A 23,226-nucleotide genomic window follows, 5' to 3' on the forward strand; every position below is an offset into this window, starting at 1 on the left:
TATATATATAACATCACATTGATCAAAGTCAAAGAGCATCACTTGTTTCAGGATCCGTAATGCTGACGGCCTTTATACCAAAACATTTCAACTTAAAATGATGGTTTAAAAATCTAAAAATAAAGTACAACCTCTTTCAGTTTTAAGGTTTTGCACAGTAGAACATAATAAAAACGATCCTGGGTTGTATAATTATTTAAATTAAACCTCAAGTGTGAGAAAACTGATTTCACACATCGTATCAGAGCACACACACCTGGGGCGGCGGAGGGATGAAGCACAGTGGTGGAGGGGTGATGATCTGGGCCCGTTAGCAGCCACTGATGGAACCGTGAGCTCCACTGAATGCTGGACCTTCTGGAGTCAGATGTGAGGCAACGCCTGCAGACAAGAGCAGCAGAGACCAAGTCAAGACCAGGAAACAAGCTCAACAGAAAAACACAAACTGTAACATCCATTCATTTTACCCTCGTTTAGCTAAATAAAACTTGTTTAAGGCTGTAATTATTATATAATCTTTTGAAAAAAGGACTGCTTAAAACTTTTAATAAATATCTATCATAGAAAATGTGTTTTTGCTTTTAAAGAACCATCATTTTATTCATAATTTTAGGTTTTAAAACAAAGAAATGCAATTTTTTGCAACAGAGCAGATGGAGACAGTTTCTCCTATGGGATGTTGATATTTGTGAAAAATGCTACAAAACAAATCCTGTAAAGTTTATATATTTACACATAATATTTTAATGCAGTGAGCGCGTGAAATTGAAGTCAAAATTATTGTTTGAGCTTTTGACGCTAATTGTGAAAAAGGACATAAATTCCTTTCTAGATACATAGAGCAATTATTCCATAAAAATCTGAATAAGTGCCAAAACCTGCGACTCTTATTACATCTTAGCTGAAATACATGAGTTGGTTCTTCATTACTTTTGCCAAAGAAAGGTTCTGAGCACCACAACAGCTGAAGCTGATTCTGGTTCTGATCAACAGGACAGTTTCCAATAAACTCATGATTCTGGATTAGCTCAACAAAATCCAACAACTTGTTGATTCAGTGTGAATTCAATCGGGAAAAACTGGAGGAACTTCCTGTTTTTAGCTTCATTCATATTTCCCATCAATTCTGCTTCCTGTTCTTGCTGAAGAAACTCACTCCCCAGAGCATGATGCTGCCACTGCCACGTTTTAATTTGGAGGCTAAACACATCTTTTCCCCCTTCATGGCTCATTTAAAAGTGACTTTTTTCCTTCAACACCTCCATAAATGAGGATTCTCCCACCTGAGCTGCTGATCTCTGCAGCTCCTCCAGATTCCCGCCCCACTTTGTGTTGGACTGAAAGAAATTCCCAGTAAATTACAATGAATATCATGTCAGAACCTTAAAAAAACAACAAAAAAAACAATCACATATGCGGTCTTTGTGTCAGTCTTGATTCAAACGCAGCAAAGTCTGTAACCTTCTCACTGATATCATAACTCTATTTGTGAAGAAGACACCTCATCTTCCTCTTCAGATTTTCCAGCCTGTGGTCTGAATCACATCAGTGGCTTCTTTTCAAAACAGGCTCACAATCATCATGATTGATTCAGCTGCTATCCTCCAGGATCTCTCAATGCCTGCCTGGGCTGGAGATTAATTTCCTTTTCCTCGTCTTAATTTTTACCCATAAAAAGGCTAAATGTCAAGCATGCCTGCCTCCTTCTAGTGACACGTCTATTCCAGCAGATAATTACCATAAGGAAATTGATGCTTTAGTGTGCAGAGGGGAATTTAATTTACTCCGACATCCTCACAGCATAATGCATTCCTAAAGAAAGAGACTTTTTCACTTTGCAATTGACTTTTTAGATAAATTGGACTATTTAATGTGATTATCAGTGTTGAACGTCTTTGACTTATTAAGGTGTTGAAACCAATTAAGGGTTACATGCTGCCTGTGCTTCCAAATGCGAGATGGTGAATACTGTTTAAAGATCCATGAAATAAGAACCATCCAAGAGCCTTTTGTTCGCTAGTCGACCGTCACCACTACCTGATGATGTTTTGAGACCTGCAAGCTGCTGGTATTAATTACAGCAACATGCTTTCCATGAGTTCAACCTGAGGAAACACGGAGTTTAGCGCACTTTGATTGCATCTGATGTAAAAACGTGACCTGAAAAACATACGGAGATCAAATCCTAGGCAGCCGAAGAGCAAAAAGCGTCAATAATGGAGACACTTTTCCTAATATTTGCTGAGTCATGCTTCTCTTCTGCTGTATTTTTCACACCTCTTCATGTTGGAGTGAGAAACAGGTGACCCCTGTGAAGCTTTGAGGAAGTGTTGCTGCAATCCCTGTTCTGGCCGTGAAGACATGGCGGACCACAGGCTGCTCCTGCCCAAAGTTCCTCCTTTTGTAACCAACCGCTTCAATGTTGTGCTTCTCCAGAGATAAGGGCAGCCTCCCATGAAAGGTGACTCAGCAGCCGAGCTCACACAGCTTCTCCTGAGATAAGAGCGCAGCCGGGGGCCAGAGGACAGCGGGATTGTGGGGAAAAAAACAGTCACAACTGGAGAAAAGTGTGAAACTGCTGCTTGTTTTGCAACGCCTTAAGCTGAGGATGTAACTGGAAGCTTCAGGCTCTAATTTAATCATTAGAGAAGTTACAGCACTTTGCAAAAGTATTAACATCCTTTAAAGTTTTCCAACTTTTGTCACGTAACATCCATCTACTGCATAACTGTAAATTAAATCCAACACAACCAACCACCTTCAAATATCATCTAATTGGTAAATAAAGTACCTACGTGTGTAATTTATGACTGGGACTTTAATGTGCTAATTTTGATTAATATATTGCATAAAAATTTTATTTGTTTTCCTTTTCAAAATCTCGAGCCAGAACCTTTGTATTCAGACGTTTCTGGTACGTCTGTAAATCTGACGCACAAGCAACATCAATCCAGTGATGGACTGGAGACACTTAAAGACCATTAATGTGTTCAAGTTGTGCTAATAGGAGTTAGCCTTTTAGCACAAATAGCATCTCAATGCTAAACACGTAGCAGCAGCACCGACATCTTCAATGTCCACAATCCACACTTCTAAAGAAGTTCCATGAATGATCAGGAGTTCCTGAGAAACTGAAAAGCTGAATGAATAGAACAACATTTCGCACCAATCTGACAGTTTAATAACCTAAATAACATACTAAAAACAACAAATATCTTTGTTTTTGAGCTCATATGTCTGTTTATTCAGTAATTTAGCAGCAAAGAGAGTTTTTGAATTAAAAATGTTGCTTATTTTGTCGATATATGGTTTTCAATCAAAATGTGATTACTTCGAATTAATTAATTACAGACCCAGCAGGTAAATCATTTAATTGCAAGAGAGCCAGAAAAAAGCCCATTTGGACCTTGGAGCCACAGTAAATGTGGCTGAGATTGAACTTTCTGACCTACAAGCACAAAAACGGCACATGGTGGTGGCAGCATTATGCTGTGGGGATTTGAACAATGACCTTCAACATCAAGCTGGAGCAACAACATCCCAGCATATCCATGTGTTAGAACGACCTTGACCTAATTATTGCTGCGATCCAGTGGAAATCGATGCCACAGACACTCTTCATCCAATCTCAAACTAGTTATAGCTGCGGCAAAGAATTGACTCAAGAATTCTAGATACAAATGCCTGCCGCACCTTTCAAATTTGTATTTGCAAGGAAAGAAAACATAAAAATTAGTTCTTTTTTCTTTTAACTTCACAGTTACATAATGTTTTGTGTTGCTCCATCAGGAATGTGAATACTTATAACGAACATTAGGGGGGAAAAGTCCATTAGATGGTCATAGAAAATAAAAATAAATATTTAGAAATTATGTTTTGGCTAAAACACAAATCAATGGATGAAGAAAACATTCTTTGCTCTAAAGTCTCATTCTCAGCTTTCAGAGCTGCGTGGCAGGTGGAGGTGGTCGTGTTTGCAGACAGGAAGATTGTTTTAAATAATCAACTCTGATGCAAAAGGTGGAATGCCTGCAGTAACGTCGAGCTGTAGAAGTCAGTGAGACGGTGCTGGTTTCAAGAAGCCTCTGCAGAAAACCAGAGGGAAAACCACATGTCAGAAAATTAATGCATATCAGCCTGAAGATCAACTGCAGGACTGAGCTGAAGGGACGCACTGCTGCGGACGCAACAAACTAAAGGACAAACTGATTATTATGGACATTTTGGGAACTGGGAAACCTGGTTTACATTTGAATCTGCTATAAAGGTGAAAAAAATTATCTTTCAGTTATTTAGTGCAGAAGGGAAATTAATGCATTATATAGATTTATTTTACACAGACTGATGAATTTTTAGGATATATTTGTGTTGAGTTTATGGCTCAAGGTTCACAAAACCCCAAAGTACAAATGATCAGATTAGCGCAATTACATAAAACTAATAAAAAAACATTTTAAAAAAGGAAAGTTTTGTTTTGGCCTCTGCAATTATAGGGGCTTCTGTCAACAAATGTCCTGCAGACAGTCAGGCTGCATCCACCTCATATTCAATAAACTAGAAAATATGTTTTAATTAAGTCTAAAAATAGTTTTTTAATTGGTCTGATGTAATGTTCTAATTTTAAATGTGATTCTTTTTTATTAGCTGTTAGCAGAAATGAATCTCAATGAAGAAAAATAACTGTGTTAAGACCAGGAGTGATTCTAGAATCTGACCTTTAGGGTTATTTGTTATTCTTATTTAGAAGTTATTCGTTGGTGCATTTTTCTAAACGTCACTGCTTATTTACATACATTCACATAAGAAATTAAATAGCTTTGTCCAACTAAAACTGTTAACAACTTCATACAGGTCAGGAAAAATATAAAAGCCCACTGCACTGAACCCCATTGAAAACCTCTTGGTTATTCCACCAAATATTGATTTCTGAACTTTTCCTGAGTTAAAACATTAGTTTTGTTGTTTCTAAATGAATATAAACTTGTTTTCTTTGCATTATTTGATGTCTGAAAGCGCCACATCTTTTATTGTTATTTTGACCGTTTCTCATTTTCTGAAAATAAATAGAAAGTTTTTGCTTGGAATTTCAGAGACATGTTGTCAGTAGTTCAACAATCTTCATTTTACTTAAACATGTAAAGAGTAAAATCGGAGGGCTGATCATTTTTTCCAGAGCTGTATACATATGAAACAGAATCAGACGACATTAGCATCATCTGCTAACATTAACTTCAAAGAAGATCAAAAAGAGTAATTAACAAGGCTCAGGATCAGACTAACCCATTATTTATCCAAATATTTTGCACACATACAACATTTTGTACTGAACAACTACAAAATAATATTCAAATAAATAAAGCCAATGCTGTACACAATTTCCAATCATAAATATCACAAAAATAATTATAAATTAAGTACTGCATTGGCCATTGCAAAAATTGCTAAGCATAATATTTTGCATTACAAGTTGCCGTCTGAATAAAGCTGCTGATAATACAAATCTGGCCCCTTATAGCTGGTTAAAAAAACATCTATAATGGTCTCTACTGGTTTTTTAGAGGCTGGTTCTAGACCACATTTACCACAGGGGACATTGTAGTCAGTGTGTTTTATGGGGACACGTAAAAAAGAATTACACAAAAAGCATAGCAGTGTGTGATGTTACATATATACATATATTAAGTCAATGAAGAGCCACTTGAGTCTCCAGAGACTCAGGTTGCAGATCCTTTACCTAGCAGGTGGAAAATGTGATCCTATCTAGGGCTGTCGTAAACCAATATTTTAGTAATTGAGTAATCTATTGATTATTCTTACGATTAATCGAGTAATCGGATACAAAAAATCAAACAGCAGCACACTGCGCCACGACGGACACTTTTTTGTCCATCGATGGACACGTTGTCCATCCTCACTGACATTGTTCAGCCTGGAATGAGCGTCTTCCTCCTCACATCTGTATTTTTGCCAGTTTTTGCTTTTAAGGACGGTGGAGTATCGGGTGGTAATTTAAAAAGACGCGGGTTGATAGCAGCTGGCCGGGCTGCGTAGAGTCTCTAGGCGACCGTGACGGCAGCGTCGGTCTGTGGCGTTCTGGGGTCCTGTTGAGCTCCGTCACGACAATTTAGCTGACCTTAATATTTCCTGTGTTTTATTTTGGTCATTATTGTTACATTTAGTGTTGATATGTGTGTGACGGGCGTGTCTATCTGACAATTATGTATCGGTTCAATACGAGACGTGATATTTAACGGTATTTTATGGAGGGGTAGTAATCCTATTCAGAGGTGCTGAGGTACAGTTTTAGGTACAGTTTTCTAAATCACCCCTGAAACAGGCCACTGGTTAAGACATCTGTCTTTGTCTAATTAACCTATATAATGTGCTTCACTTAAATAAATAAACTTTTTAATAATATTCTAGTTGATTGAATGGGTCTGTATGTCAAGGAAAAGTTTAGTGGAAGGATAAAGTGTGGTAGAAAAGGTTAACGACTGCAGGCTGGAGAGGATTATGAAGTGAAATTAGTTTTCCGGTCAGAGGCACAGAATCCAAATTCCAGATCTGATTCTGGATCTGGAGTGCCATGTCCAACATGTGGTCCCGGTTGTGGTCCAACACGGCCATCTACCAGAACATTTTAGCCCACTTCCTGCTTCCTTCAGCTGAAAAACATTACAGAGATGCAGATTTCATTTTCCAGCAGGATCTGGTACCGACCCACGATACCAAAGGTACCAAAAGCTGGATCCAGGCCTGTTCCTCATGGCTGTGAAAACTTTTCATGGAACCTCAATTTGAAATTTTCATCAGCTTACCAACTATTATCAGATAGAACAGCTAAAATACTGAAATCTGATCCAGATCAACTATATTCTGATTTACTGGGAAGTTCCTAGAATGTAAAACGGGGCCTGAACTCTAAAAAGGTCATGGAGGGACAGTAATGGATGAAATATTGAATAGAGAGAAAAGAAAAGCTCATTACAAGGTAAAGAAAAACACTTGAGTTAATTTCATGGACTAGTTCAGAGCCAGAACAGGTGACAGAAGGGGAGCTGTCCAATATGCAGGCGCGGACTGGCCCCCATCAACTCCCTGCGTGTGAATGAAATAAATAAACAATGAATGGTCCACTCTCCTCGCTCGCAGCATCCCATCTCATGCATGGCTGCCAGTGATGGTCTGCTGGGTGTCAGCTTTTATTGGCACGGCACAAAGCAAGTGCCAAGGGTTCGGTGGGCTCGACTCCCCGCCGCAGAGTGTGGATAAAAGCAGAGCAAAATGCCTCAGCCGAGCTCAGAGGCATAGACATGTTGGGCTGGAACGAGGAAGTGCAGTGGAGAGGGGAGGGACTCAGGGCGCAGCTCCATGGGGCCGCCGCGGCGCTGCGACCTTCTGCACATGGAGCCGGGGAGAGTTGGAAGAACTTCATTCTGCAAACTCAAGGAATAGCAGGTAAAGTGACCTCCACCGCGCTTTTTTGTGTTTTTTTTGTCGGGCTTCCCGCTGAACTCTCAGGCTGTGTTGGTGGAGCCAGCAGAAACGGCTCGGTTCGCTCGAAAAGGAACGATGGAAACGTTTGCGTCTGGAAAAAGAAGTTTCTCCTGTCAGTTTGGGTGCAGGTGCGCCTCAGCATCAGCTCCCGGCTGCCGCCGCTCGTTTTTAAAAAAGTTCATCTTGTTATAAAACTAGTTACTAAACAGAATCATATTTTAAAACTCAATGTGACGATTTTGCTTTTACTTCTATTTTCCGCGTTGTTCGCCACTAATTTATAGGAAGTAGTGGAAATGTTCCCCTTTTTTTCCCATGGGCCTTTTTTCTTTTGGGAATGAGGATAAATTAAATAATGAAACATATAAATTAATTAAATTTACACAAAAATACTAATGTCGTGTTTGTGGTTTGTTTGGGCTGCTTGCGCGTTTCCTTATCATTTTAACACGTTTAACTTCTCATGAAGCGGCACCTGTTGCAACAGATGCGTAAACTTCAGATAGTCCAACAGAACAACTCTGAAGTTTCACAGAATAACCAAACCAACTTTTGGATTTTTTATCAAAATAATAAAAAAAGACATTATAACGAAATTAGGGGCTTAAAATAAAAGTTAACTCTGCTCTCTTTTAAACAGGAAATCAGTCCGCACCGAGCCGCGCAGGGTCGAAAACGCGCTGCGCACTATTAAATAATCAATGAATCAAATCATTTTCCCCAAACCTCAAAACTTTGTATGTGTCTCTGTTCTCAGTTGAACCACATTTTCAGTTTGTTTCGCGTCTCCGTTGGAGGAAAACGTTCAGGCGGAACTTTTTACACTTCTGCCTCTGAGGTGAAACGTTGTTCATCAACGCCCAGCAGAAAAGGAAATAAAGTTGTTTTTATCTTCCAAACACTTAGAAAAAGAAAGGAAACACTATGCTTTCCGACTTTTAATAAATTCAGCCTGAAATTATTCTCCGTGCCCTTCAGGTTTGATGCAGGGAAAAAGTCATAATTGATTAAAAAAATATGTAGCATGTATAGTTGAAAAATTAATTTTAAATTTTAAAAAATCTGCTAAAATTCTATAATACATTTAATTAAATCTTACTATAATTATAATTAATATAATGGTGCAATTGTTTTTTAAAAAGAGAGACTAAAATAGGTGTGAAGTGAAAGGCAGTACCTGCTCAAATGGGGCTTTTTCAAAGCTCACATGGAAAGTGAAGTGCTGCAAAACCTCTCTGCAGATACATCATCTTTCTTGTCAAGAAGAACCAGAAGAGTGTGCATGTGTGTGTGTTAGTGTGTGGGTGTGTGTGTGTGTGTGTGTGTGTGTGTTGGGTGCAGGAAGACAGACAGTTATTAAAATGATTGTACTGTCTGAATAGCAGAGTAGTGAAGTGTGTCAGATGCAAATGAAGGAAACTTCTCCTCAGAGCACCTTTGCTCGCCCCTCCACCCCTCCATGGGCTCCCAGAACACATCTGCTAACACCCTCTACCCACTTCCACCCATACATTTCATGAATTACTGATGAGAATCTCCATGTGTGTATATATGGAGAACAAAGGTGACTGTTATAGCTTAATAACTGGTGGTAATAAAAGGCACCCACGGGAGAGAAAAATTAATAATTCAGCTTGCCTAGAAAGTGCAAAAAAACGCAAAATAAAGGTGAGGAACATTTAATCAGTTTGGGGAGAAATTTCAAATTTATTTGAAGGTAATAAAGTGTTTTTGTGCTGCAGCAATTTGGATTTTATTCTGTTTCCTGATTGCAAAACAGGAAAAGTACATTTGTTCTCCTTCTTGTTTTATTATTAAGCTTTTCAGATAATTTTAAGTGTAAAACTCTGTAGGTTTTAAGTTGAGAGGAGGCAGTTTTTGAAGCTTTCTCCTGAGTATCCACACTGCGCTGGCGTGGTCCTCAGTATCTGTTAACGGTTTCGTTGTTTTCTCATCTCCACCCTGCTCCCTGGTGTAGCTTTTGCACTTCGCAATGAGCAGAAGCCTCAAACTTACCCCCCCGCCCCCTCTAACTCTACCCCTAGTGCTTCACCACTATCCAACACACACATACACACACATACACACACACGCACACACGCAGGAGGAAGACCGAGAATTCTGTCAACCCACAAGCCTCTTCCTGCATCTCCCCACTTGACAAAACTACGACCAAAAACTGTTCCAGTCCTGTTGCGCTTTGTGTCAGAAGTCTTCTCGATGACTTCCACCCCACCAGCACAAATCTTCCATTTGCCCCCACTTTTCTTCAAGACTCATCCACCAACACGCCTGAGTTCGCTTTGTTTCAGTCTGGCAACACTGAGCTTGAATTAAAACATTTTGGGTTTTTAAAGGAGGGGAAAGTGGAATCTGAACGTGCAACGCTGCCATTTTTTAAAATAAGAAAAGCTGAAGTACAAATGAGACACTAATAAAATTAGAACAACTCAAAACTGTCTGTCGCATGTAAAGAGTGAAAACAGCTTGAAAATAGAGTCACTGGTTCAGCTGAAGAGTTACTTCCTGATTGTTCTACCCAGTAACTTACTTTCCAAACGCCGAGGCAGGCGCGTTGTGGCTGAGAATGTAGGAACTCCGTCTTCAGGCCTTTATTTTAGTCAAGATAACCCCATGAACCCTCCCCACCAAACATTCATGCACCCTGACGAAAACTATAAAGGTACACGAGAAAGGAGTCCTGTCTGCAAACTCCAGATGCTGAGGTAACACACAAATCATTTGCACCGTTGACCTTTGCCCCCACTCCCCTCCTCCTCTTCCTCTTGCTCTCGCACTTGCATCCTGGTTGGCATCTGTAGGAGTCGAGCTCCCGACCTGACGTTGAGCGTTGCGACAGAGCGGACCCGGTTCGCTTCCCACTGTTCGTTCCAAATGTGTGGAGCCATCTGTCAGTAAAACAGGAAGGCCTGGGTTCCCCTTCTCCCTTGGGCTTGTTTCGCTATTTTCGGGAGCTTCACTTCTCCCTGTGTGGCTGCTTGGACCGGGCAGCCGCCCCAGCGCAGGCTTCTTGAAGTGGCGGCGCTGGGGCCGAGGCTGTCGGGGCCCATCTGCTGCAGGCTTGAGGGCCATCCATTATTAATGGGGCCACGGGCGTTGGTGACTCCTCAGATACTCAGCCCTGGCCAGAGGATCGCTTCTGGATTGCCTCGGCTCGCGCGAAAAAATTAATAAATAAAGAGAACTTCTGTCCCTTGCTGTGCCTTGCAAAAGTATTCACACCCTCTGAACTTTTTTTCACATTTTGTCACATTACAACCTCTAACTTCAGAGTGTTGTAAGGGGATTTGAGGTGACATGTAAAGAAGTGCATAATTCTGAAGTGAAAATATTTTTTTAAATAAAAAACTGAGGTGTTTAGGTGTTCAACATACGTTGGTAACTTAATCTGAGTCAGACTGGATATAGAGCAACTCTTAACAGCATTTTTACAATTATATTACATCTGGGCTATTCTAAAACATGAACATGCTTTGATGCAATCCATTTCAGCTCTTCCAGTGTTTTTAGGGTCATTATTCCCCTAGAAGCTAAAACTTTGCCTCCGGTCTTTATTTTTTCCAGGATTCTTCTCTGATTAGCTCCGTCCATATTCATATCAGCTCACTAAAAAAATGCAGCACCAGTTTCTCAAACTAGGAGACATGAATTTTCAGTTATTATATTCCTCAATACAGTTCAAAGTTTCTCTCATTTGACAAGAGAAAATTCTTCCCTGGGTGTCTTATCAACTCTGACTTTCTAGTCCCTGCTAAAACCACAGCATGATATTGCCACCACCATGTTTCATGTTTGTTGTGTTTCCTACATGTCAAACTTCCTTTTTCTCTCCCAGAGTCCAGGTTAGTAGAGTGCATGGATACTCGTTGTGTCTGCAGCTCCTCCAGAGTCAACACAATCCTCCGGGATTTTATCTAGGAGTATCAGAGTAAAGTGGGGTTGACAACTCATGCATTATTTTCCCTCCAACTCACAATTCTGATCTTCTTGATGTTGGTTTCTCACAGAAAATCCTGATAAAATGTGCAGAAGTTTCTTCTCTCGTGCCCGTTCTCCTTTGACTCCTGGCCTCCTCGTAGCCATCTATCTCTCAGCCGCCTTTTTTTTCTCCCTCTCTGTGATTCTGATGGTGTCTGCGCTCGGGCCGCGGACTCAGCGATGCATGCTCAGTAAATTAGAGAGAACACGAGCGTCGATCAGCCGGGCACGCCGGTCGCCCGCATCCCCCGTGACCCCGAGGCCAGTTAATTTTCTGCTTAATTTTGCGGCAGTCAGTTTGCATTTTTGGATGATTACGTGGCAGGAAATTAACAATAAATAACAAATGTGGTGTGAAAGCCCATTCCCACCGGCGGGCCCCTGCGAGCCAGAGCCGGGGCCGCGCTGCAGCTCAGCCTCTCTGTCAGGGCTTATAATGAAAATGTCTGTAATTCTTTGTAATGTAACGCGGGGGACGCTGGCTGTGACAAGAGTTATCCCGCTGTGCTGATGGAGTCACACCCTTAACTCCACTCAAGCTGCTTCTAACATTGAACTTGATTAAACTTATACGCATCTACATCTCCTCTGCAGAATACTTGCACCGCATGGAGACCGAAGAGGCCCAGGAAATGGCGCAGATGCCAGGTAAAAGCTCGCCCACCTCATGATTGAAATGTAGCTCACAGTCGGGACAATAGGCCCACAAACAGCCACTTTGCATCAGCGGGAGGTAATTTATCTCCTCCTGAGAGACGTGTCGAGGGGTTGCGTGGTGAGTGATGGGTGTTTGCTGGTGTGTGTCTTCCCCCCCCCGTCCCAGGCAGGGAGAGCCCCCCTGCCAACGAAGCGTCTGAGGAGGCAGAGGAGCCCATGGCCGTCCCCGAAGACCTGTCAGCCGGTTCCACCCATCAGCAGAACAACCGGGGGGACAAAGGTACGACTGCTCCCACAGCCCAACCAGATCTGGAGTAAAAAATATAAAGAATCACCTGACCTGCAGGGAGTCTAAAAAGTGTACACACCCCTGAGTTAATTGGAAATTAATTAGAACTCCATGTTTAACCTTCAACATGGCAACTCAGCTGAAAAACTCAAAAATCTGTTAATTTTCTCCAAACTTTCTGAGGCAGAGACAAAAACTGAAAAATGTAACTATTGTTGGGCCACAAAATAGAAAAATTTGAAAAATTGTCTTTTTTCATATTTACCTGTTTGACGATAACAATTCTCAAAATCTGTATATCATTAAAGATCAAAGGTATAAAATGTACTTAGACTGTTGTCTTATTTGAAGAAAAACAGGCAATTTTCAAATCTGTTGGGTCATCAATTTTGAAAGTTTTCCATTTTGTTGGCCACATTTTTTACCATTCTTGACTTGTGGTCAGGGGCCAACCGAGATCCTTTCAAGGGCCACAAATGGTCCCCAGGCCACACTTTGGACACCCCTGATTTACAAACTAATACTTTGTTGAAGCACCTTTTGGTTCAGTTCAACTATTTGAGGTCCATCAGATTAATCTCTTTAGGTGGCCCCACATATTTTCAGTCCAAATTAACCTCTGGACTTTGACTAAGCCGTTCCACAACTTCAATCTTCCTCTTCTGAAGTCAGACTTTGTTGACCTGAATGTGTGTTTGCACTCACAGTGATACTGACAAATAAAATCCATCTTTATCTTCAGATCTTTAACAGAAACCAGAATGCTTTGAGTCAAGACTGGCAGAAAAAACAACCCCGCAGCATGATGCTGCCACTTCCATCTTTTACTGTGCTCATTTCCAGCATTGTTTATGGAAGATTTGAAACTTACATCTTTGTCCAGAAACATGGATGATGCAGGAGACTGTTCTGACAACCAGTACTTGTTGGAACTTGTTCAGAATTATTTCACACCCCTCTCCTGACTGATACCTTTGATTAATGAGATAATTTTGATCCCTTATGGCTTTAACTAATGGATATAAATGAACAAACATATTAGATTCACTGTGATGGCTGTTGAAGGCTGTATGTAAACATGATTTAATAATATATCAGTGCACACTTATGCAAAAAGTTTAGAGCAAATTTTATTTGTTTCTGCTACAAGATGTAATTTTTCAGGTACATGAAACAGATTTTATGTCATATCTAAGGTGGAAAACATTTTCATATTAATTATCACAGCCTTATTTTCTACTGCAAAAAAAAACAACTGGCATTTCAGCAGGGGTGTGTAGACTTTTGAGAGCCGCTATATGTGTGTGATGAGTTCGTCCAGTGAAGCAGCAAACAAACAGGAGCCACAAAATCTAAAACAAAAACAAAAAACACTGCAGCAGCATTCCCAGTGCATCCAAATGAAACCCAGACAGATATGTGAAAATGTCAGGATCAAAAGCAAAACACATATAAAAATGTTCAACTAAGTTCATCCCATGTAGCTCCATCGGGAGTACAGACTAAACCCCTTGGAAAAATTCATTTAAAGATGCAAAGAGACACATTTAGGTCATTGGCAGGAAAGGTGGAGGAAATAGAGACGCCTTTGATCCATGGCATGTCATTAAGAACCCCAATCTTAAGGAATACTTAATGTGGCCTTGATTTGAGTTTGTGAACATCAAGCAGGGGAATTTGATGGTGAAAATGAGGATGAAGCAAGCTCAAGTCTCCTAACATGGGTGGTTTGTGAAAGAGCAAGAAATATTCATCATTCATGGGTGTCTAAGGAAAAAAAACCTGGATAGAATGTGAAGATTTAAACTCTGTAGGAGTTTAAGTGGAAATTTGTCTGCTTAGGATGGAGAAAAAAAATGGCTGTGTTCATCGTGACAAAAAAAAAAGGCTCGTCATGTGCTATCTGCAGCGTTCCACATATCCAGATAACGGCAAAGATTAGCAGCGCGCAGTCAAAAATAAGATGCGAGAGGAAACTGAAATAGGATGTGTAAGAGTTTCCTAAGAAGAACTTGCCATCAGACAGTTTCAACACTCCTGGAGATAAAGAGTTTAGGAGCAGGGCCAAAGCAGAAAGAGATCAGCACATCACTGCACCACAGAGGTCACACACCTGCGCGCACGCCCGCACACACACACACACACATATATATATATAAATGCATGCTTACTAACAAAGGCTTTCTCTTTGACTTTACCGGTGAGATGTCAGGAAGGGAACTTGACTCAGGCAGGAAATTTCCTTACACTTCGTTCTTTACAAGATCTGCAATTTCTGCTGAAAAATGTCAAAGAGCACATTTTAAAAAAAAATGTTTAGCTCCAAATGTGGAAGAAAAATGGCACAGTTTGTGGTATACATAGATGCATAATGCATATATATTTTTAATCCATGTACATTAGCGTGTGTGTGTGCGTATCTCTGCACAGGGACAGAGAGAAAGAAGGGAAGTGCAAGTATCTGGTACATCTGTGCATGGCTGCCTCTGTGATAAAAGCCAGAATTAGTTAAAATTATCGCCCAGGATCATGTGCTGCTCAGTTCTCTTTAGTGAAAAAAAAAACACACAACAGGCAAATAGTGGGCCGGGGGAGACTAAATGTGGGACACGGAACCTCAAAGTATCGAAAGCTCGAAACCTCAAAACCCAGGTTGTTTCCTGTTGCAAATAACTATTCACAGCTCGGGATGGAGTTTGTCGGACAGAATAGTCACACAGTCTACAAACGCACACAAACAGAAAGGAGGTTTAAAGGTCATAGTGAGGCCCTTTTCTTATTCGCTGAAAATCAGGAGAAACGTTGAGTTACACGCCTGCAAGCTGAACCTTCCCGCTGAATTTTTTATTTTTTTTGGTTCTCTTTCACTTTCTGTGATTCAGATGGAGCCTTTTGCTATTTCAGAGGCATGAGAGTGAGAGGGAGACTAGTTCCCGAAAACATGGCTGCAAGTTTTTTTTTGTCGTGTGTGAGGGGAAAAGTAGGCTGTATTTAGCGTTCCTGCAAGTTGTGCTCAATGTGTCGCTGCCGTGGTTTGACACTTGTGGTTCCTCTACCTTGCACACCAAGTTATTTTCAGGCCCTGAGAGAAGCACAGAAACAGCAACTTCCAGCAGGCGCCCTGCGTCCACGCTACGCCGCTAACATCTCTCCCTGCAGCGAGCCTCTCCTCATATCATAGTTTATCATCTGCTCTATTAGTAATTTGAGGATCAGATCGCCCGTATATCAGGTTGTGACTTTTTATTGTTACCTTTTGTGTTTGTCTACACTGTGATCTGACACCTGCTTCCCAAAATGAAAAATCAGGATGTGTGATCATGACAAACATAAAATTAAAGCTTTCTTCCTATTCCATATTTAGTCACAACTTCCTCATATCCATGAGACCTGGGCAGCTGCCCAGCGCTAAAGATTCCCTTCTCTACAGTCCAGCCTGATCATGGCTTCAACATTTTAGCTGCTTTTCTATTCAGGTCACCTCAGTGTAGGTTCATTTAATAACTATTTATATTATATCCAACTGGATCTAAATTGTGCTCCCATCCCATAAGATTGTTCACAGTTTGTCATTATATGTAGATTTTACACCACAAACCAAAACAAAAAGCGTTACCATGGATGTCTTGACCGCATCAACATTGCAGGACAAAACAGCAATGAGCAATGTCCCCCTCATAATATCCTTTTTAATATACAGATATTGTTACTTTAAATTGGACTCTGGTATTCATGTAGGTTAAGAAACACAGACACTCACATGTAGCTAAAATACTTAAGGAAGCGACTACAACACTAATAACTTCCTATTTTAATGGTTCAAAAACCAAATATATCTTAATATGCATTAATATACACACAGTGGAAACTGTCTTGTCGCAACCGCAGAAGCTAACATCTACAATCTTCCTTATTTCTGCTCCCGGCACGTCAGCCAATCAGAACCAAAAAAACAATTAATGCCACTCTTTGATTGGCTGCTTTTCCAAAAGCCAGTCAATAGCATGTTTAATAGCATTGAGCCTAAATATTTAAACTTTTTTGAATATTTTAGATATGCTCTAAAAAATTCCATTGGTGAATTTTTCCCCAAATTATCTGGAGTCAGAAAAACTTCCACAGAAAAATCTGATAATACTGAACAGCGAATCGTCCCTTTATTTATGTTTTGTAAAACACTCACATTTAATGTTTGAGTTATATTTATATTTCAGTAAAATGTGCTTTGAAGTTCGTGTGTTCCAGTGTAACAAACTTGATCACTTTAAAATCAGCAGGAAGACTTACATCATCACTGAACTGCTTTGGCCTGCCTGAGAGAAAAGAAAAAAAAACTTGGTGGTTTTTCTGAGAGCTTCATGTTTTGCAACACGTGCAGCGCAGTCTACAAAAGAGATGTTTGTCTGAGCAAGTTGTACCGGCTGATTCTCTTTCACATTTACAGACAGAGCATAAGATGTCACAAATTCATAGTGCATAACAGAAACTCACTAACGATTAGCGACCTCCTCTCCCACCTCCTTAGTTATGTGATGTAATAAAGGAACAATAATCAAAAATATATTAAATAAATAACATTAGTTTTGTGTTAAATAATATGTTGGAACTGTTTATAATACATAAAATAATAGCTACAGTCTAAGCAGATACCATCAGGCTAAGCTAACGCTAGTTAGCTGTGGAAGCTAGCAACTAAAACACTTAGCCAAATACCTGTATCAGTCTGGTGTATCAGAATGTTTACACCAGAAAAACTAATTGATGTTATAAATAAATAAAAAGGACATAGCAAACTACAAGAGGACAAAATATGGCTAATTTCTTAGCTAACAATAACCTAACAACAAAAATGGCTACATTAGCATGCTAACAGTTGGTGAAAAGCATGAATTCAAATAAATTTCAAGTGTTTATATAAAATTGATTAAATATAGAATATAAATGAAACCCCATCAACACGTGTTGCCCCAGTAAAGATGTGTTTTAGAAAAACTTTACAAAAAAGCATTTTTTTAGTATTGTAGGACCCTTGTTTCACACTAAACAGTGGGAGACAAATGCAGAATTAAGAAATATGTTTAAAAAAAAAAAGTAAAGTAGATATAGAGCAGAAAATGTTATTTACCAATGTTGGACTTCCTATTTCAGTCACATGGAGGCCCATCCTGGTGCACTCTTCAAAATGGGAAAGAAAAAAGAACATTCCATTTAACTGCATAAATTTAGGAAGGACTACCATAAAAATAGATACTTATCTAAACTTGTCCAGTTGGAGTAAGAACTAAAAAGTTGGACATTGGAAACAAAGTGCCAAGTTTACTTTGTACATCCATCATAGGGATGATTTAGGATTTGGATCACTTTCCATTGTTGATTAAATCTTAACTTCTGCTTTCAAACAACAAACCCTCCAGTTTATGGCCTTAATCTCAACAGCAGTTGGATTTTGAGGTTGGACAATGATCTAAAGAACACCAGCAGCCGTCTCTGAATGTCTAAAAACCAAAACAAAAATGAAGGTTGGATGTTTTGGCATGAATTTAAGCATGCTTTAAAATGTGGCTGAATTAAGAAGACATGTGTAAAGGAGATAAAAGCTTATTCACAGACACTATATTTGTCCTGATTTCATATCTGCAGAATCATGGAAACATTTAGTTTAACAGATTCATGTCCTTTTCACTCGTAACAAATACAGGAAACGTGGTTTGCAAAAATAAAAAAGTAGTCAGAAAGAAGTTTGATGTGCAAAGCAGATAAATAAAGATAAATGCATTACGTGACCTGGTGATCCTTATATTTCACTTCACCTCCTGCCTTCTGTTAGCGGACCTTTATGTTCCCTCTGACTTGTTGCGATAAAAAAAAAAAACAGTTTCAGTTGCATGTTGTTTAACAATTCCTTTCCCGTGCTTCCCTTTCTGTCACTTCTCCATAATTCTTGGTATTTCAGTTAGACAGGCCCTCTTTCTGAAGCTTCCCCTTTTCCCATAGATTCCTATATTTCATGATTTCCACTTGTTCCTCTTCAGTTGTACAAACAGAGACGGAGGCATGGGGAAATCAGGCTGCTGCCGAGATGTGCAAACCGCAGGCTGCTGGCTGTGGGACTTGCACGATCAGTCGGTTCTCTTACACATTTCTAAACGCTCTCAGGTGGGAAAAGCAGGAGCAAACAGTTTATTGCGCAGGACGCTTCTCTTTTTTTCTGGTCAGTGGAAAACCACAAATCAAATAGACATAAAAAAAATGCTTTTTTATTTGTACTTTGTCCTCAGTAGTGGTTTGCATTGATGAACCATGCAGAATTAGAGATTTTTGCCAGTTAAATTGAGGTTTGTGTCTGCAGTGTAGGTGAGATTCTGAGCTCTCTGTTGCGCTGATAGTTTCTCAGTCCCTAAAGTTTGACACTGCTTCCTGTGTCTCTGTTTCCTGTTTATCTTGCTGTCATTTGCTTTACCAAAGTGTGATGGTGTGAGATGATCGGCATGTTGCAGCATCTCATCTCTGACATCCTGAAGGCATGCTTTCCAAACTGTGTGTCCTGACCGACTCGCGGGCCGTGCTTCAGCAAAGACCAACGGCCTGTTGGCGTGTAAGCTGCTGTCGCTTCACAGAATGCCTGACATAGGAGGGAAATTCTTGAAGATTTGATGCAGGCGGAGCAGCGCATGGAAACGCCGCAGCCTGACATTATCACGCAGCCGCTGTGGTTTTTTTGTAGCGCAGGGTTGTCACATACCGACTCGTTTCCAGCTGGAGAAACTGAAATGATGAATAACCAAAGATAGAGGGATCACCATATGGTGCTGAAACAATGGACGGTTTGGTTAAAGTTTTCACACCTCCTAAAGATTTCCACATTTTTTAGCGTCAAGATTATAAACAAAGTATGTTATTTGGACCTTATGTGATAGACCAACACAAAGTTGTACAATATTTTAAAACACGTAGATACTTTAGTTAATTCATCCAAGTATCTTCAAAGAATCATAGATGATGCTGTGGACAGGAAGGATCTCCAGTAGCAGTCAGTCCTGCATTGACTTTGAAGAGGCCTCTGGCTGAAGACTGTTGAAAAAAGCTTAATTTCCAGGCAGCAGAGATAATGTTTCACAGTAACATGTCCTGGATGACATCATCAGTTGTTAGCAACCTCTGCTAATCCACCTCATTTGCTTTGGCCACTCCTCTATAAGTCTCTTTTTAGACATAGAAAGTCGATCAGTGAGACATTTTAGTCAGGATATGATCATTTTCCATCATGATGGATGAACTTCCTCCTTCTGTCCCTGCTCTGCGTCCACAAAGCCTCCTTTTCAACTCCTGTTGAAAATTCAACAGGTGGCTGGGGGTCAAAGTTCAGGCGCTACCGGAGCTTTTAAGATGCTAGTCAGCTGCTAAAAGTTGTAAAATTGATACTGTTCCAAACTTAAGCAGCAAAACAAAACTGAAACTAAAACAGTAAGATTAAGAATCCTTCCAGCTGCACAGCATCCAGGACACAAAGGAATCTGATGTGTTTCACTCTAAAAGATGGTGGTGGCAGCAACATGCTGCAGGGCTTCCTTTAAAGTTTATTGCTTCCTTTAAAAGCATTAAAGGACAAATGGATACAGCTAAATACAGAACTCTGTAAGACAGCTTGTTATTGACCGCCAAAGGAAAAGATTAGATCAAACTTTTTCTTTGAATTGATTAATCAAAGTTTAGATCTGTTACAAAGCTTGGAGATTTTATAAAACTGGTGGAGACACACCCAAAAAAACAATGTTTCTGTAAAGTTTTGAGTCTAAAAACAAATGCATGTTACACTTTGTGTTGGTTTTCCAGATAAACACACTGAAGTTTGTAATGTGGAGAATTTCATGAGGTGTGAATACTTTGGCGAGTTTCTGCATATCCGAGCAGCGAGGCGCTCCAGAAATACGACATGTTGTTTGTTCAATGTGACAGTTCATGTTTTAGAAATACAACTAATCGCAAGCCGAAAACACTTGAGCAGAATGATGAATGAAAAATATTTTTTAAAATTCCTAAAATCAGATTTAAAGAAACAGAAATTTATTATATTATAAAAGATGTATGTAAAGCAAACAGAAAAAGGGCTTGAAATTACCTGAAATAGACACCAAGTACACAAAATATCATGAATTTATTGAGTTTTAAAGCTGCAGCATTTAACTTTTATAAAAATATGTTTTTTACATATTTGTTAAAAATGTCACCATGTTGTGACTGTTTGCTGAAGAAATGCACATCTCTCTTTCAAAAACAACTAACCAGAGCCAGGAGGCGGGTCTTAGCGCTGTCAATCAACCTCATGTATTTGCTGCTAAATATGCTAATAGCGGAGAAGCAACTTCTTAGATCAGGAAAACCATTTACCTGCCCTCAGTTGTAGCTATGGTAACTAGCCTTAGCATTCACAACATCTGCTTGACCGCGCTAAGACCCGCCTCCTGGCTCTGATTGGTTGTTTCTAGTCAGTACTGGGAGCACTGGGAGGAGGGAGGGGTGCTGACATGGTGACAGTTTAACCAAGAAATAAAAAATAAAATAAATAAATTTTTTATAAAAGTTACAAACTCCAGCCTTAAGGTTCAGACTGTCAGGATAATGTAAAGATTTACTTGAATAAATCAAAGTGCCCATCTTCTAGAGTTTGACATGATAACAGAGTTTGCTCGTATTCTAAACCGTGGCCCCCCCTTGCCCTCTCTTCCAGCCTGTAACATTAAAGTTGAGGCTCGCAGTGATGAGGAGAGTGGGCTGGCCTGTGACATGATGAATGGCGTGGAGGAGGAGGAGTGCGCGGAAGACTTGCGCGTGGTCGACTCCTCCGGGGCCAAGCTGAACGGCTCACAGCCGAGTCCCGAAGCCAAGGCCTTCTCCTCGGCTGGCGGTATCCGGCTGCCCAACGGGAAGCTCAAGTGCGATATCTGTGGGATAGTTTGCATTGGCCCCAATGTGTTGATGGTGCACAAGCGAAGCCACACCGGTAAGCCGCCTGCAATGTTTCTTGCTCTTCCTCTGCACCCATGTTGACTGTCAGTATGAAAGGGAGAAGACTGTGTGCTGCTGTGGCACTTCCTGTTGTTCAAGAAAAACTCAGAAGCTCTGCATCACATCTGTTTTATTCAAGTAAATACAAAATGTAGCACAGTGCCCTTAACTGAAAATACTAAAAGCATGCTTTCAATCTCAAAAACACGATGAGAGATGCACCAATCAGCCGATCATAAATCTAAAAATCTATTTTTCCCCCTTTTTTATTAAATGCATGAAAACTATAATTTTCTATCTGCAAATGCATCAAACAGCATTTCTAAATAATGCAATTCAGATAAATTCGAGTTGTAATTCTCTCACTTTGCAGAAAAATCTGGATCAACAGATGAAAGATGCACCAATAATCGTCATCATGTGCAGCTCAAATGTTTAAAAATCTTATTATTAGGAAATATTTTCCTCTTATGTTCTAAACTTTAGAAAAGAAATCAGCACTGATCGATGCATCTCCTCTCTCTCCTGTCATGCCTGAAAGATTCTCAGCATCACATTTAACATTCATCACTTTTCACTTAAATTTCTCCTAATAACCGCCTGACAAACACTAATTATCCATTAGTTTCAGAGCAAAAGAAATACAAGCACCCTGAGTATAGAAGCAGGATATCTGCTGCAGTTAAATGGAATTGACTTTAAAACGACAATTATCTGGCTGTTAAAAAGTTTTTCAGAAATTCAGAAATGATATGCTATTGTAACGGAGCCAAACCAGTGGTGGGGAACATCTGCGAAAAAGCCACTTAACTGTCAAGCTTCTGAAACTAATGAAACTCAAAATGGAAGAAAGGAACAGTCGACTGATGCAAATGCAAAAGAAAGTACGCTAAGAGATATAATGAAACGGCTCCTATTTAAAAAAGAAAATATTCTCCACTACGTCTTTTGCTCCTGAAATGCATTTTTAATGAATTTCCCTTTATATTTTTGCTGCTTCACTGGCGTCTCTTATTTTATGGCGGGCTTTTGAAAGAAAAAAAAAAAAGCCATATTATAACGTTTTCAGAGAATGCCACAACACGCGGAAAGGCTGGATATTGGTTTATTCCAGAGGCGCTGATCAGGAAGACTGGCTCTCAACACAAAGTGTTTCCTTCGCTTTATTCAAATGAGGCTGAATTTGCATGGTGATGTGGCGCGCTTATTTCAGAGACGAAGAAGAGGGGGGGAAAAAATGAGATTTTCAGATCAAATTGACCTAAGCAATGGTGCATTACGGAGCTGGCAGGCTGAGTGTGAGAGGCTCATGTTCGATCAGAGCTCCAGGGGAATGAGGGGGGACGCGGGGAGATGGAGACCCTCCCGCCGGCTGCTGGATCGCTGTCGGCCCCGGCAACGCTCCATCATCCAGCGTGTTCTGGCGCCCGGGGCACTTGTAGCGCAGTGACCCTGCACGTCTTTGTGCTTATTCACATGAAAGACATTGAGACAGATAAAAACACATAAGCTGAGCAGCAGTGGTGCACGTTGTGCTTTCTGTTTGGGTGCATTCAGAATGTCTGCTCTCTGTCCCCAGGCGAGCGGCCGTTCCAGTGCAGCCAGTGCGGCGCCTCCTTCACCCAGAAGGGCAACCTGCTGCGTCACATCAAGCTCCACTCAGGGGAGAAACCCTTCAAGTGTCACCTGTGCAGCTACGCCTGCCGCAGGAGGGACGCCCTCACCGGACACCTGCGCACCCACTCAGGTGAGCATCAACACACACACACACACACACA

The 23,226-nt window shown here is 40.4% G+C and overlaps 1 protein-coding gene and 1 long non-coding RNA gene across 6 annotated transcripts in view; one reads left to right on the top strand and one right to left on the bottom strand.

Moving 5' to 3' along the window:
- LOC114138423 (uncharacterized) lies at positions 1–12,084 on the bottom strand. The gene is made up of 3 exons (XR_003594214.1): positions 8,675–12,084; positions 2,278–4,085; positions 1–381 (listed from the first exon to the last, which is right to left on the bottom strand). It is a non-coding gene; the product is annotated as an uncharacterized LOC114138423 (long non-coding RNA).
- The window catches only part of ikzf1 (IKAROS family zinc finger 1 (Ikaros)), a 21,705-nt gene continuing 5,708 nt past the window's right edge, over positions 7,230–23,226 (top strand). Inside the window, exons 1-5 of one of the 5 annotated variants that reach the window (XM_028007665.1) lie at positions 7,230–7,458; positions 12,091–12,144; positions 12,320–12,433; positions 21,171–21,443; positions 23,028–23,195. In XM_028007665.1, coding sequence (XP_027863466.1) covers positions 7,314–7,458; positions 12,091–12,144; positions 12,320–12,433; positions 21,171–21,443; positions 23,028–23,195 — 754 coding nt within the window. In that variant the 5' untranslated portion in view covers positions 7,230–7,313. The remainder of the gene's footprint in view (positions 7,459–12,090; positions 12,145–12,319; positions 12,434–21,170; positions 21,444–23,027; positions 23,196–23,226) is intronic. The other 4 variants (XM_028007663.1, XM_028007664.1, XM_028007667.1 and 1 more) reach the window with 4 other exon arrangements.

This window comes from Xiphophorus couchianus, chromosome 22 (genome assembly GCF_001444195.1).
Source record: "Xiphophorus couchianus chromosome 22, X_couchianus-1.0, whole genome shotgun sequence".
NCBI lineage: Eukaryota > Metazoa > Chordata > Actinopteri > Cyprinodontiformes > Poeciliidae > Xiphophorus > Xiphophorus couchianus.